Source organism: Eubalaena glacialis, chromosome 10, assembly GCF_028564815.1.
Source record: "Eubalaena glacialis isolate mEubGla1 chromosome 10, mEubGla1.1.hap2.+ XY, whole genome shotgun sequence".
In the NCBI taxonomy this organism is placed as follows: domain Eukaryota; kingdom Metazoa; phylum Chordata; class Mammalia; order Artiodactyla; family Balaenidae; genus Eubalaena; species Eubalaena glacialis.
The window spans coordinates 90861195-90876675 of NC_083725.1; the positions used below are offsets into that span (position 1 = coordinate 90861195).

The 15481-nt window shown below is 38.1% G+C and overlaps 1 protein-coding gene across 1 annotated transcript in view; it reads right to left on the bottom strand.

Moving 5' to 3' along the window:
- The window catches only part of CCDC34 (coiled-coil domain containing 34), a 37621-nt gene that overhangs the window by 18102 nt on the left and 4038 nt on the right, over window positions 1-15481 (bottom strand). Inside the window, exons 2-3 of the mRNA XM_061203177.1 lie at window positions 14221-14356; window positions 621-728 (exon numbers count right to left, since the gene is read on the bottom strand). Coding sequence (XP_061059160.1) covers window positions 621-728; window positions 14221-14356 — 244 coding nt within the window. The remainder of the gene's footprint in view (window positions 1-620; window positions 729-14220; window positions 14357-15481) is intronic.

A 15481-nucleotide genomic window follows, 5' to 3' on the forward strand; every position in this document is an offset into this window, starting at 1 on the left:
ATCAGGTACTGATCTAGCTGCTGGGTAACTGAACAAAAAGGCAGAAATCCCTGCCCTTATGGGGCTTACATTTCAATATGGGGAAATAAATAAACAATAAATAAGTTGAAAAATGTAATGAGACCTGACAGGAAGAGATCACAAACAGGAGAGTGGTGACTGTAAAGGAAAGGTGAGGATGATTAGAAACAAAAGAATTCTGATTATGCCTAGGTGATTGAGATGATAGTACTAATATCAGAAATCAAGGAGTCAGAATGATGGTTCTATCAGAGGAGAATGGATAAAAATGGGTTGTTTTAGATTTGCAGGTCAAGAGGTGCCTACCGACCTAACAGATGAAGATCCAAGGCTCTGGGAGGTCAGGTCTGGAGAGACAAACTTCATGACTACTTGCAGTCAGATACGAGTGGAAGCCACATGAGGGAAAAGGGAGAGAAGCAGAAAGCAAAGGGCAAAAGATCTGATAAATGTCCCTGAGGGGAGAAAAAAAAAATCAGGTCAGAGAAGAAAGAAAGAATCTAAGAGAAAATGAGAAAACATAGGTAATGAAGAGGAGTAACAGGACGAAGACTTTGCAAAGGAGACGTCGGTATGTGTGCACACTTTTTTCTCCTTACCTGTTCATTCTTTTTCTGAACCCATTCCTTGTGCTTTTCTTCAGCAATTATCTTTCTCTTTTCACGTTTTTCCACTTCTTTCTTTTTCTCTAGCTGTTGATTTAATTCCTGTGGATTTTATTCAAGCAAAAGGCAACATTTAATAGAAGTACTCAACCTCACATATTTTTTTTTTAAAAGTCTGAGGTTAACCAAATTAAACAAGAATATAGTTTCCTTTATAGAAAATATACCATTAGTGACAATAACTAACTTACTTAAGCAACTAGTCTATGATGAAAGGAAGGCATTGGTAAAAAGTGTAAGTCATTTTTTAGAAATGCAAATAATTGCTTGGCAGCAAAACACTAGTTTCTTAGACTAAACTTCAGCTAAATTACCCTCATTGAAATCAACTTTCCCACACATAAATTTTGGCATCACTGTACACTACTGGCAGAAGCTCAAGAAAATTGCAACTTTTTTACAGTTATAAAAAGCTTCTAGGTTCTTGATGAAGATAAAGGGTAGGAATTAAATAATCCCTAAATTAAACTTTTAATTCAGAGTTACACCAAAGAAGAAATGTAGGGAAAAAAAGGATCCAGATTTTTCTTTGCTGATTTTTTGGCTGCTGGAGTGTAAAACAAAACCACATTCATATCCTAGATTATTTAACTGCCTTGCTGTCACTCGAATCTACACGTTTGGGCATTTCCTCAGGAGAAAGAATGTGGAAAGTATGGCCAAATAAAACTACAAGCTGAATGCCACCACTCTGTCACTCATCAGTTAAATTACTGCATTAGTTGAGAATGCTGTTCAAACTAGACTCCTAGGACTCTACTACCATAATTACTGGTTATTTTTCTTCTCTCTCCTTAGATACCAGAAATCGGATACTTTTATATGTCTTCCACTGGACCTCACTCCTCATCCCCATGCCTCCCTTTCCCAAGGACCTAACTACCTCAGCATGGGTGGCAGTGAGAAAGACAATTTTTCAACTCTCAGACAATTCCACTGTGTTAAATGAAATGAAGATAAAACTTGACACCAAGAACATATCTTGTGTACTTGAGAACAACTGGTCTAAGGATACCTGTCTGTCTTCCGTGATCTCTCATCCTAAAATTCTGCTGCATCAGAAATAGCTTCCCTCACTCATTCAGAGTCTTCCAACTTTTAAACACTATACTCCCCCCATCCCCTCAAAGTAAAATATCCATCTTGGTTTTAAAAGAAGGACTCTTCATTACCTCTGCAGCTGCTCTCCCTTGATTATTCACTTAATACTTTTTTTTTTTTTAAATGGAGCACTTACTATAAAGATAGCAAGAACTGAGATGCAGGGATGAAATTCTAGAAGTCTCTGATGTAATCTAATTCCGTATACACAAAATAATGAAGTGCTGCATTGCGAGATACTGTGTAGAATAAGAGCTCAGAAAAGATAACGGAAAGGAAGGGAAGATGAAAGGAGAAAGAGGATGGTCCAGGGTAGTAAAAAATGAGCACCATGAGAGGAACAGTGAGGAGATGGCTTGACTAGAACAGGGAGGGGAGGTGACTAGAAAGTCAGACTGTGGTACTAACTAGATGGAAAAAGGTCTTTTGAGACGGGCAGAGTAAATTAAACACTATGAAGCAGGAATACATGGCAAAAGGGATGATGTAAAACTCTTAATGATGAAGGTTGAAAACTGCATTTGAAGGGATCAGAACTATTATGAGGGAGACGGACTAGGAGGTTGCCACAGTACATGAGTTGGAAGGGGACAAAAGTCTGGACTTGTGTCACGAAACAAGGGGGAATATGTGCATGTGCATGACAGACTAGATATAGATTTGACAACCACATTTTCCAAAATAGTCCTAAATTTGATCGTCAAGAAAAGTCATTATTTAAATATACAACTAAAGATAGGACTGGTTACATTTATGTACCCTTTAAGATTCTTCATATAATTAAACTCAAAAGTCAGAAAAAAAATCAGACATTGTATTCCTATTTTATGGTTCACAAATTTTAGTTAATGCTGACATAAGAGTTAAAGATGAAGGAAGGGTCAAAAGTACCTAGAAAATGCTACCACTGACCCAAACAGTGCTCTAATCTCAGGATGTCTGTTCAAGTAATTTGCAACCTCAGAATATACATCACATTCTGAGAAACAACCCTCCCTTCCAAGGCTGGCCCCTCTCAGAATTTCCCACCCTAAATGCCTCCATCTTTTTGCCACCAAGGCCAGCCTCTTCCAGACACAGCTGGAGTCTTCTCTCACAAGGCCCCTATGTCATCTTCTGGTACACCACTGAATTTCAACAGAATTATATATCTTCCCACAGAGTAAACACTTGATTATAGAAAACCAAAATCCAAAGAGGATCCTAAACATGCATTTTTAATTTCAACAGCTTTTGCTGACTTCCAAAGAAAGTTTTACCACTAAAGGTAACAATCAGAAAAACTCAATATCTGAGTTCCACCAACTCTATATCCTGCCCTATTCCTTCTTTAAGGGCTGATGAATGAAAAAGCCAAAGCATGATGGTGAAAAAAAAAAGCACCTGGATTATTCACAAATTAGATAATTTTTTTTTGATAATTTTTATAATTTAGAATAGACGATACTAAAATGTTAAAGCAAATGTTAAAAATTAAAATTAGCCAAAGGCCATAGAGAATTTAAGGCAGTCTGCTAAAGAATTTTTTTAAATAATAAGAATTTAAGTAAAATTTACATGCCCTACAAAACCAATATGCTAGCTTTTCACAATACTAATGTTCAATATTTACCACATTTTATCACCTCAACATAGTTACAAATGTAAAAAAAAAATTGTAAGCATAATTTTGATGAGTTAAAATAATTTTTAACTCAATCTTACAGGGATATCTGAAACAAATCTAAATGTTGCTGAAATCAAATTTATGACGGGGGATGATCTTTTTAATGACCCAATTACCTTTAAATTTTCCTACAAGATTTCAAGGAAGAATATAAGAAAGCCAGGGTAAATTTAAAATTAAATACTAAGTCTGACCCCTTTATTTCTAAAAATGCATCTTGGTATTGTAGAAAAAAACACTTATTAAATTGGAAGTCAAAAAAACTAGGATCCAGTCCCAGCTTTGCCACTAACTGAAAAAACCTTGGCAAAGCTACTCTCTGGCCCTCATGTTTTAATAGGGATCTGAGATGAATTGTTCCTTGTGGTTAAAAATCTGTGCTTTTAATGATATGATTTATAAATAAATTAGAGAATACAGTAAATAAGGACAGAAAATAAGGAAAACATGACTTAGAAAATAAAACAAAGGGAAAGGCAGGAAAAAAATGTGAATACCGCAATAGCTCAAAATAAGTTTATACCAAAGTGAGTAGTTTACCCATATGTTATGATATCCCTGGCATAACTGATATGGTTAAGACTCATGCTAAAATATTTTAACTGCTTCAGAGTTAAGTAATGACATAGATATAAGAAATGTCCAATTACTAAATATATGAAAAGGTTTAAATCATTCAATTATACTCTGCTACCTGCTTAATCATTGAGGTGGGGACTTTATATTCATTATTTTAATCTGTTCTCAAAATAAATCTTCAGTAGTTATTATCATCTCCTTTAACACGTAACAACAACTAACTTTTACTAAGTGCTTCCTATATAATAGGCCACATCCTGCTGTTCACTTAGTCCCCAAAACACTATGAGGTGAATGTTATTCTCCCCTTTCACTGATAATCCAGGCAGAGAGAGGTTAAAGATCCAAGGTCTCAGTTTTGAATCCAGGATGTACGACTCAAGAATTTATGCTTTTAACCTCTCTACTACTGCCTCTCTAACATCTGGCTTATAGATGAAGAGACTGAGGCTCAGAGAAGTTAAGTAACTTTTCCAAGATCACAGATTTAGAACAGCAAGACTAGAATTTGAGCCTAGTTCCATGTTACTCCAAAGCCCAGGGTTCCTTATAATTTAGTGTAATTTAACTAACTTTATGGTAATGCTGACTCTAAAAATGACTTGAAGTGACCCTCCTTTTCTTAGTGTAACAAGTGACTTCTAGTGAGGCTGGAGATAAAGCTAAATACCATAAACTGAGCTCCACAATACCACTGATTCACTAGATCAGTGTTTTCCAAACTGAGTCTAAAACCAATGTCTGGGTTATGACTAGCCTTTAAAAAAAAAAAAAGAACAGAAAAATTAGAATAGAATAGAATATTGCCAGGTTCTGCACAAAATTAAGATATTTCAGATACATATGTAAGCAGGCATTACATATATGTATGCATTTGTGTGTGACATGAAGCAAAGTAGATTTCTCACTGTGAACAAATATTTTGAAAGTTACTAAACTAAATAATGGAATTAGTAATGTTAAAACTTGAGGTTGAAGTAAGAGAAGTAAGAGTCTGGGGTCTCAACAACACACTAATTCTGAAAATAAATGTAAAAGTATTTAGAAGGCTATGACCAAAGAGAGTGGCCAAGACGATGGAGGAGAGAGACCCTGAGCTCACCTCCTCTCAAAAGCACAACCAAAAAATCACAACTATCTACAGAACAACAATCAATGAAAAAGACTGGAACCTACCAGAAAAGATCTTCTACCACTAGAGACATAAAGAAGGAACCACAATGACGGGTAGGAGGGACAGACTCACATTACCCGCAAGGGTGGGCAACCCACGAAGTAGAGAATAAATACACTGCAGAGGCTCTCCCACAGGAATGAGAGTTCTGAGCCCCAGGTGAGGCTCCCCAGCCCTGGGGTCCAGCACTGGGAATACGAGTCCCCAGAGCATTTGGCTTTGAAGGTCAGTGGGGCTTAACTGCAGGAGACCCACAGAATTGGGGGAAAAGAGATTTCAAACTTAAAGGGTGCATACAAAATATTATGCATACTGGGACCCAGGGCAAAAGCAGTAATTTGATAGAAGCCTGGGCCAGACCTACCTACTGGTCTTGGAGAGTCTCCTAGGGAGGCATGAGGTGGCTGTGACGCACCCTGGGGACGTGGACACTGGTGACAGACACATTTGAGGGCATTCAGCTGTGTGAGCTGATGAAGGCTGCCATCTTGGCTCACTATCACTGAGACCCGGACCCACCCAAAACCCTGTAGGTGCCAGTGCTGGGATGCCTCCGGCCAAACAACTAACTGAACAGAGACACAGCCTCACCTACCAACAGACAGGCTGCCTAAAGACTTCCTGAACAAACAGCCACCTCCAGACAAGGCCCTAAACACAGCTTTCCCCATCAGAGGGCCAAGACCCAGCTCTACCCACGAGTGGGCAGGCACTGGCCCTTCCCACCAGGAAGCCTGCACAAGCCTCCGGACCACCTCATCCACCAGGGGGCAGACCAGAAGCAACAAAACTACAATACCACAGCTCGCACACCGAGTCCAGCGACAGCAGGCCAGACCCTACCCTGGGACCGCCTGGGCCCTGGCCCTGCCCACTAGAAGGCTAACACAACCTTTGGGACACCCTGGGATACCCAGGGATATCACAGTTGGGATCACAGTTGGGATACCCAACTGTGTCAGGAACCAGCCCCCCAACACCAGATTTAAAACAAGCTCTGGGACCCCTGGGCCCTGAAGCCAGGCTCCAGGACCCAGCTCTGCCAGTAGTCCTGCACTAACCCCAGGATTTGACTTCACCAGCCAGTAGGTGGGCAACACTCCAGAGTCTTCAGGATCCTGACTCCAGCCACCAGTGAGCCAGCACTACCCCCAGGACCCCTTAAGGTTCTACAACAGCTGCCTCACGACCAGGCCCCACTAAACAACAGCCAGCAGCATTCACATAAGGCAGTGCCTGGCAGCCAAATAGACTAGTGGCCAACCAAGCCTACTAGACCACCCACACAGTCAGCCTGCCAGAAAAGAAGGACCCATGCAGGCATATAGCTTGGGTGACGAGACAGGAGTGCACTGCTGGAACACATAGGACATCTCCTATAGAAGACTACTTCTGCAAGGTCGAGAAAGGTAACTACCCTGCCACATACGTAAAAATACAAATACCAACACAGACAGCAAATGAATATGTTCCAGATGAAGGAACAAGATAAACCCCCAAAAGAACTAAGTGAAGTGGAGATAGGCAATCTACCTGAGAAAGAGTTCAGAGTAATGATCATAAAGATGAGGAAAGAACTTGAGAGGAGAATGGATGCCAGAGCGAGAAGTTAGAAGTTTTTAACAAAGAGTTAGAAAATATAAAGAAGAGCCAAACAGAGATGAATACAATAACTGAAATGAAAAATACCCTAGAAGGAATCAATAGTAGACTAAATGAGGCAGAAGAACAGATCAGTGAGCTGGAAGATAGAGTAGTAGAAATCACTGCCACTGAAGAGAAAAAAGAATGAAAACAAATGAGGACAGTATAAGAGACATCTGGGACAACATCAAGCATACAAATACTTGCATTATAGGGGTGACAGAAGGATAAGAGAGAGAGAAAGGGCCAGAGAAAATATTGAAAGACATAATAGCTGAAAACTCCCCTGACCTGGGAAAGGAAAATGTTACCCAAGGCCAGGAAGCACAGAGTGTCCCATACAGGATGAACCTAAAGAGGAACACACCAAGACACACTGTAACCAAAATGACAAAAATTAAAGATAAAGAGAGAATATTAAAAGCAGCAAGGGAAAAGCAACAAATAACATACAAGGGAACTCCCTTAAGGCTATCCACTGAGTTTTCAGCAGAAATTCTGCAGGCCAGAAGGGAGTGGCATGATATATTTAAAGTGATGAAAGGGAAAAACCTACAACCAAGAATGCTCTACCCAGCGAGGCTCTCATTCAGATTAGATGGAGAAATCAAAAACTTTTCAGACAAGCAAAAGCTAAAAGAATTCAGCACCACCAAACCAGTGTTACAACAAATGTAAAAGAAACTTCTCTAGGCGAAAAAAAAAAGGCCACAACTAGAAACAAGAAAATTACAAAATGAAAAAGCTCCCTGGTAAAGGCAAACATACAGTAAAGGTAGGAAAATATCCACACACAAACATGATATCAAAACCAGCAATCGTGAGAAGAAATTACAAATGCAAGATATTGGAAATGCATTTGAAATTAAGAGACCAGCAACTTAAACCTTGTGTATACATACAGAGTGCTATATCAAAGCCTCATGGGAACCACTAACAAAAAATCTACAACAGATACACACACAAAATAGAAAAAGTAACCAAACACACCTCTAAAGATAGTCATCAAATCAGGAGAAGAGAACAAAAGAGAAAGGGAAGAAAAAAACCTACAAAAACAAATCCTAAACAATTAACAAGATGGCAAGAAGAACATACATATTGATAATTACATTAAATGTAGATGAACTAAATGCTCCAACCAAAAGACACAGACTGGCTGAATGCATACAAAAACAAGACCCATATATGTGCTGTCTACAAGAGACCCACTTCAGATCTAGGGACACACACAGACTAAAAGTGAGGGGATGAAAAAAGGTATTCCATGCAAACGGAAATCAAAAGAAAGCTGTAGTAGCAAAACTATATCAGACAAAATAGACTTTAAGATAAAGACTGTTACAAGAGACAAGGACACTATATAATGATCAAGGGATCAATCCACGAAGAAGATATAACAATGGTAAATATATATGCACCCAATACAGGAGCACCACAATATATAAGGCAACTGGTAACAGCCATAAAAGGAGAAATCGACAGGAACACAATAATAGTGGGGGACTTTAAAATCCCACTTACATCACTGGACAGATCATCCAGACAGAAAATCAGTAAGGAAACATGGGCCTTAAATGACACTTTAGACCAGATAGACTTAATTGATATTTATAGAACAGTCCATTGAGAGCAGCAGACTACATATTCTTCTCAAGTGCACATGGAACATTCTCCAGGACAGATCACATGCTGGGCCACAAAGCAAACCTTGGTAAATTTAAGAAAGCTGAAATCATATCAATCATCTTTTCTGACCACAACACTATGAGATGAGAAATCAACTGCAAGAACAAAAAGTGTAAAAAACACAAGCATGTGGAGGCTAAGCAATATGTTACTAAACATAGATCACTGAAGAAATTAAAGAGGAAATAAAAAAAAAACCTAGAGACAAACAAAAACGAAAACACAGTGATCCAAAAGCTTTGAGATGTAACAAAAGCAGTTCTAAGAGGAAAGTTTATGTCAATACAATCTTACCTCAGGAAACAAGAAAATCTCAAATAAACAACCTAACCTTACACCTAAAGCAACTAGAGAAAGAAGGACAAACAAAACCCAAAGTTAGTAGAAGGAAAGAAATCATAAAGATCAGAGCATAAATAAATGAAATAGACACAAAGAAAACAATAGAAAAGATCAATGAAAGTAAAAACTGGTTCTTTGAAAAGATAAACAAAATTGATAAACCTTTAGCCAGACTCATCAAGAAAAAAAGGGAGAGGGCTGAAATTAATAAAATTAGAAATGAAAATGAGAAGTTACAACTGACACCACAGAAATACAAAGGATCATAAGAGACTACTACAAGCAACTATATGTCAATAAATGGACAACCTAGAAGAAATGGACAAACTCTTAGAAAGGTACAATCTTCCAAGACTGAACCAGAAGAAATAGAAAATATGAACAGACCAATCACAAGTACTGAAACTGAAACTGTGATTAAAAAATTCCCAACAAACAGAAGTCCGGACCAGATGACTTCACAGGTGAATTTTATAAAATTCATTTAGAGAAGAGTTAACACCTATCCTTCTGAAGCTATTCCAAAAAAAACTGGAGAGAAAGGAACACTCCCAAACTCATTCTATGAGGTCACCATCACCCTGATACCAAAACCAGACAATGATACTACAAAAAAAGAAAATTACAGGCCAGTATCACTGATGAACATAGATGCAAAAATCCTCAACAAAATACTAGCAAACAGAATCCAACAATACATTAAAAGGATCATACACCATGATCAAGTGGAATTTATCCCAGGGGTGCAAGGATTCTTCAATATCCACAAATCAATCAGTGTGATACACCATATTAACAAATTGAAGACTAACAACCGTATCTCCATCTCAATAGATGCAGAAAAAACATTTGACAAAATTCTACACCCATTTATGATAAAAACTCTTCAGAAAGTGGGCTTAGAGGGAACCTACCTCAAAAAACTAAAGGCCATATATGATAAACCCACAGCTAACATCATACTCAATGGTGAAAAGCTGAAAGCATTTCTTCTAGGATTTAGGAACAAGACAAGGATGTCCATGTCGCCACTTTTATTCAGCATAGTTTTGGAAGTCCCAGCCACAGCAATCAGAGAAGAAAAAGAAATAAGAGGAATCCAAATTGGAAAAGAAGAAGTAAAACGGTCACTGTTTGCAGATGACATGATACTACACATAGAAAATCCTAATGATGCTATCAGAAAACTACTAGAGCTCATCAATGAATTCAGTAAATTGCATGATACAAAATTAATACACAGAAATCTGCTGCATGTCTATACACTAACAATGAAAGAGCAGAAAGAGAAATTAGGAAACAATTCCATTTACCATCATATCAAAAAGAGTGAAATACCTAGGAATAAACCTACCTAAGGAGCCAAAAGACCTGTACTCAGAAAACTATAAGACCCTGATGAAAGAAACCGAAGATGACACACACAGATGGAAAGATATACCATGTTCCTGGATTGGAAGAATCAATATTGTCTAAATGACTACACTACCCAAGGCAATCTACAGATTCAGTGTAATCCCTATCAAATTACCAATGGCATTTTTCATAGAACTAGAACAAAAGAATCTTAAAATTTGTAAGGAAATACAAAAGACCCCAAATAGCCAAAAGACCCCAATAGCAGTCCTGAGAAAGAAAAACAGTGCAAGAGGAAATCTGGCTCCCTGACTTCAGGCTATACTACAAAGCTACAGGAATCAAAACAGTATGGTATTGGTGCAAAAAACAGAAATATAGTTCAATGGAACAGGATAGAAAGCCCAGAAATAAACCCACGCACCTATGGTCAATTAATCTTTGACAAAACAGGCAAGAATATACAATGGAGAAAAGACAGTCTCTTCAATAAGTGGTGCTGGGAAAACTGGACAGCTACATGTAAATGAATAATATTAGACTATTCTCTAACACCATATACAAAAATGAACTCAAAATGGATTAAAGCCCAAAATGTAAAGCCAGATACTATAAAACTCTTAGAGGAAAACATAGGCAGAACACACTTTGACATAAACTGCAGCAATATTTTTTTGGATCTGTCTTTTATAGTAATGGAAATAAAAACAAAAACAGATAAATGGGACCTAATTTAACTTAAAAGCTTATATACACAGCAAAGGAAACCACAAACAAAATGAAAAGACAACCTACGGAATGGGAGAAAATATTTGCAAATGATACAACGAACAAGGGATTAATTTCCAAAATATACAAAAAGCTCATACAGCTTAATATCAAAAAAAACAAACAACAGAATCAAAAAATAGGCAGAAAACGTAAATAGACATTTCTCCAAAGACATACAGATGGCCCACAGGCACATGAAAAGATGCTCAACATCGCTAATTACAGAGAAATGCAAATCAAAACTACAATAAAGTATCATCTCATGCTGGTCAGAATGGCCATCATCAAAAAATCTACAAATAATAAATGGTGGAGAGGGTGAGGAGGAAAGGGAACCCTCCTACACTGTTGGTAGGAATATAAATTGGTGTACCCACTATGGAGAACAGTATGGAGGTTCCTTAAAAAATTAAAAATTGACTTACCCTATGATCCAACAATTCCACTCCTGGGTATATATCCAGAACAGATGAAAACTCTAATTTGAAAAGATACATGCATCCCAATGACAGCACCACTATTTCAAACAGCCAAGACATGGAAGCAACCTAAATGTTCATCAACAGATGAATGGATAAAAAAGATGTGGGATATACATATACACACACACACACACACACACACACACACATATATATACACACACATACACACACATACAATGGACTATTACTCAGCCATAAAGATGAATGAAATAATGCCATTTGTAGCAACATGGATGGACCTAGAAATTATCACACTAAGTGAAGTAAGTCAGACTGAGAAAGACAAATATCATATGGTATCACTTATATGTGGAATCTACAAAAATGATACAAATGAATGTATTTACAAAGCAGAAATAGACTCACAGACATAGAAAACAAACTTACGGTTACCAAAGGGGAAAGATGGGGGAGGGAAAAATTAGGAGCTTGGGATTAACAGATACACACTACTGTATATAAAATACATAAGCAACACGGATTTACTGTATAGCACAGGTAACTATATTCAGTATCTTGTAATAACCTATAATGGAAAAGAATCTGAAAATGTGTATATATATGTGTGCATATGTATATATAAAACTGAATCAGCTTGCTATACATCTGAAACTAATACAACACTGTAAATCAACCATAATTCAATAAAAAAGAGAAAGAAAAAGACTGTGACTAGCAATGATATCAACAACAATACCAATAAAAACACCAGCCATCTTTATAATTTGTCTCATTTAATCCTCTAAACCAGGGGTCCCCCAACCCTCAGGCTGTGGACTAGTACTGGTCCGCGGCCTGTTAGGAACCAGGCCGCACAGCAGGAGGTGAGTGGTGGGCAAGCAAGCAAAGCTTCATCTGCCGCTCCCTATCGCTCGCATTACCGCCTGCACCATCCCCCCCTCCCCAAATCCGTGGAAAAACTGTCTTCCATGAAACTGGCCCCTGGTGCCAAAAAGGCTGGGGACCACTGCTCTAAAAAACCCTGTGACCAGATAGCATTATTTTATCCTTACTGTAGAGATGAGGAAATGGAAGTGTAAAAGTTTAAATAAGCCTGCCTGACATCAAACCATAAGGTCTTTCTCAAGTCCTGTGCCCTTCTAAGTAGAAACAAGTACTACTGTGTACTTTTCCAGGAATAAATTTGTATTTAGAATACAAAGTACACTGCAAGAGGGAAATTGCAGAATGTACTGGTTTCTACAATCATTTGAATCATGCCAAGACTGCCTACCTGGCTAGAAAGCCATCACAGAAAGAACAACTAGTTTCAAAACTGAAATGGAAAATTTACTCCAAGAAGATCATGGAGGGCGAAGTTTCAATTCCAAGGATTTTACAGTAACAGGGATAGTAATAGATTAGAATAAACTTAAATATGCAACAATAGTGAACTGGTTAACTATATTCTATTATATATTCAATACATTCTAAATATATTTTAATAATCTTAGCCATTTTTAAGTGATGCTATAAAAATATTTAATGATACAGAAACATATTAATAATGCAATAAGCGAAAAAAGCAGGTTACAAAAGAGTGATCCTATTTATTAAAAACAAGACCTATCCCTCACCACTCAAATCTACCTGGTTTCTGTGTCTGGATAGAGAGAATTCAGTTGGTCTAGATACTGGAGGATGTCAAACTATCCAAATCTATTTGGCTGCTAGGTTCTAAACAGCAAATGATAAGAGTTCAAAGAATGACGGATTCATGTGAAAATGTATCTCAAACTATTTTTTGAGTTTGGACAGAGTTCAGAGAGAATCACAAATACAAAAATGTCCACAAGTGAGGCAGGGAGGCAAAGAGAAACTGAAAAAACCTGAAAGCCCAGAAGATTCCCATCTCCCAGCACAAACTCACTCTGGGGCACATGCTCTGAGTGATATGGGGGTAGATTTCCAGCCTCTACTTCAATTTTTATTTCTCTTAAAAATTTTACCAAGTATATGCAGCTGACTTTAGTTAAATGTACATATGGTGACACTATATGAATATACACTTGCACATATGTTTTTTAAAATTTACATAGAAGAAAATGTGGAAGGCTATATGCCATAATATTAAGAATAGTTATGGGGACTTCCCTGGTGGCGCAGTGGCTGGGAGTCTGCCTGCCAATGCAGGGGACACAGGTTCGAGCCCTGGTCCGGGAAGATCCCACATGCCGCGGAGCAACTAAGCCCGTGCGCCACAACTACTGAGCCTGCGCTCTAGAGCCCGCGTGCCACAACTACTGAAGCCCGCGCGCCTAGAACCCATGCTCCATCCGCAACAAGAGAAGCCACCGCAATAAGAAGCCTGCGCACCGCAACAAAGAGTAGCCCCCGCTTACCACAACTAGAAAAAGCCCAAGTGCAGCAACGAAGATTCATTGCAGCCAAAAATAAATAAATAAATTTATTAAAAAAAAAAAAACAAAAACAAACCATAGTTATCTTCAGGGGACAATTTTCATTTTCCCCTGAAAATATTATAAATAAAATAAAATTTCATAGAGATTTTCATTTTCCTAATTATGCTTAGCTGTATTTTCCAAATGTTCTTATAATGAACATGTATTATTTCTCCAGTAAGTTATTAATATCAATATAGCAAACCGATACAAGAAAATGCAAAAAGTCTGTTGTGAGGGATAATAACACTAACATTTTAATTTCGACAGCAGCTCTACTTTGTGAGCTCATGGATTAAATAGAAAGAATACTGTCTAGTTTTACCTCTAGAGCCTTCTGTTGCAGACGGTCACGTTCTACTTTTTCTTTGCCAACAAACCACACTTCCCACGGTGTCAGGCTGCTTTCTGGTAACTGCACCTGTTTCTGTTCTTCTTGGTTATCTTCGGATCCAACCACACTATTGCAAAAGAGAGGATACTACAGCACTTGTACTCAAAACTCTTTGGCTTCGCAGTCAAAATCACTTAGCTGTACAATGAAAGCAGAACTCCACGACATATTTACAATACTGTGATTTTTATATATAAATATGCTGAATTAATCATATATAAATATACACTTGAAAAACCATGAACAGAAAGTCCAATGTTTGAATTAGTTTATCCTTCAGACTGCCTTTGAATTCTCTCATCTTCTAAAATCACACCCAGCCCATTTGCCTCAATTACAACAATTTTTTTTATTCTTAAAAATCTCATATCTGGACTACTAATTACAACACATGATTCTAACCAGATTCTGAAGCAGACTTTTCCCTTTTCCTCCTTTAAATACTTCACGAAGGGAAGAATACATACCTACACAGCGAGGATGGTAAAGCTAATGTAACAATTAAGGTTTTGGTGTGAAGGGTAGACAGAGTTCTTTACACTCTCAACTTTTCTGTAAGTTTGAAATTGTTTTGAAATAAAAAGGTATCACAAATATATGGTCCTTGTATTCTTTCATGTTTTGGGGGACTCCCTTTTGCCAGTTCTCAGGTAGGGTGTCCACAGCTCCCCAGAGTTGGGTTACCTCCTACCATAGTCTCCACCACGAACCTCTGTCCGTCTGTCTCTTCTGGGTATGTGGAAAAGTAAGCACTCACTCAAGCTCAAAAGAAGAGGGGAGGAGAAGTACTGCGAGTACATACATACATAAAGGACACAGGGCCTTGGCCAGATACACAAGCCCCACAAAACAGGAAAAGCTGAACCATGAGCGCCCATGGAAAGAAAGCTTGTTCAGGACCCGAGGCAGCTCAAAACACTATGTTATTATAGACTCAGCCCCTCTTTGTCTCTAACATTCCTGCTGCAGGCAACCAATTGCCTCGCCCACTGCCATGCTCAGCTTTTTCTGCCTTGTAGCTTCCATTTACTGGTTTTTTTCTGCTATTTCTTCATTCATCCATGTCATTATGGAATTTGTATTCTAGTGGGAAAGGGACACTGTTGATGTGTCATTTATTTCCCATATATCGTTCCTTCTCAGTCTTGCAGACCACCTCATCCTCCCATAGCTTCAACTGTCACTAGGTGCT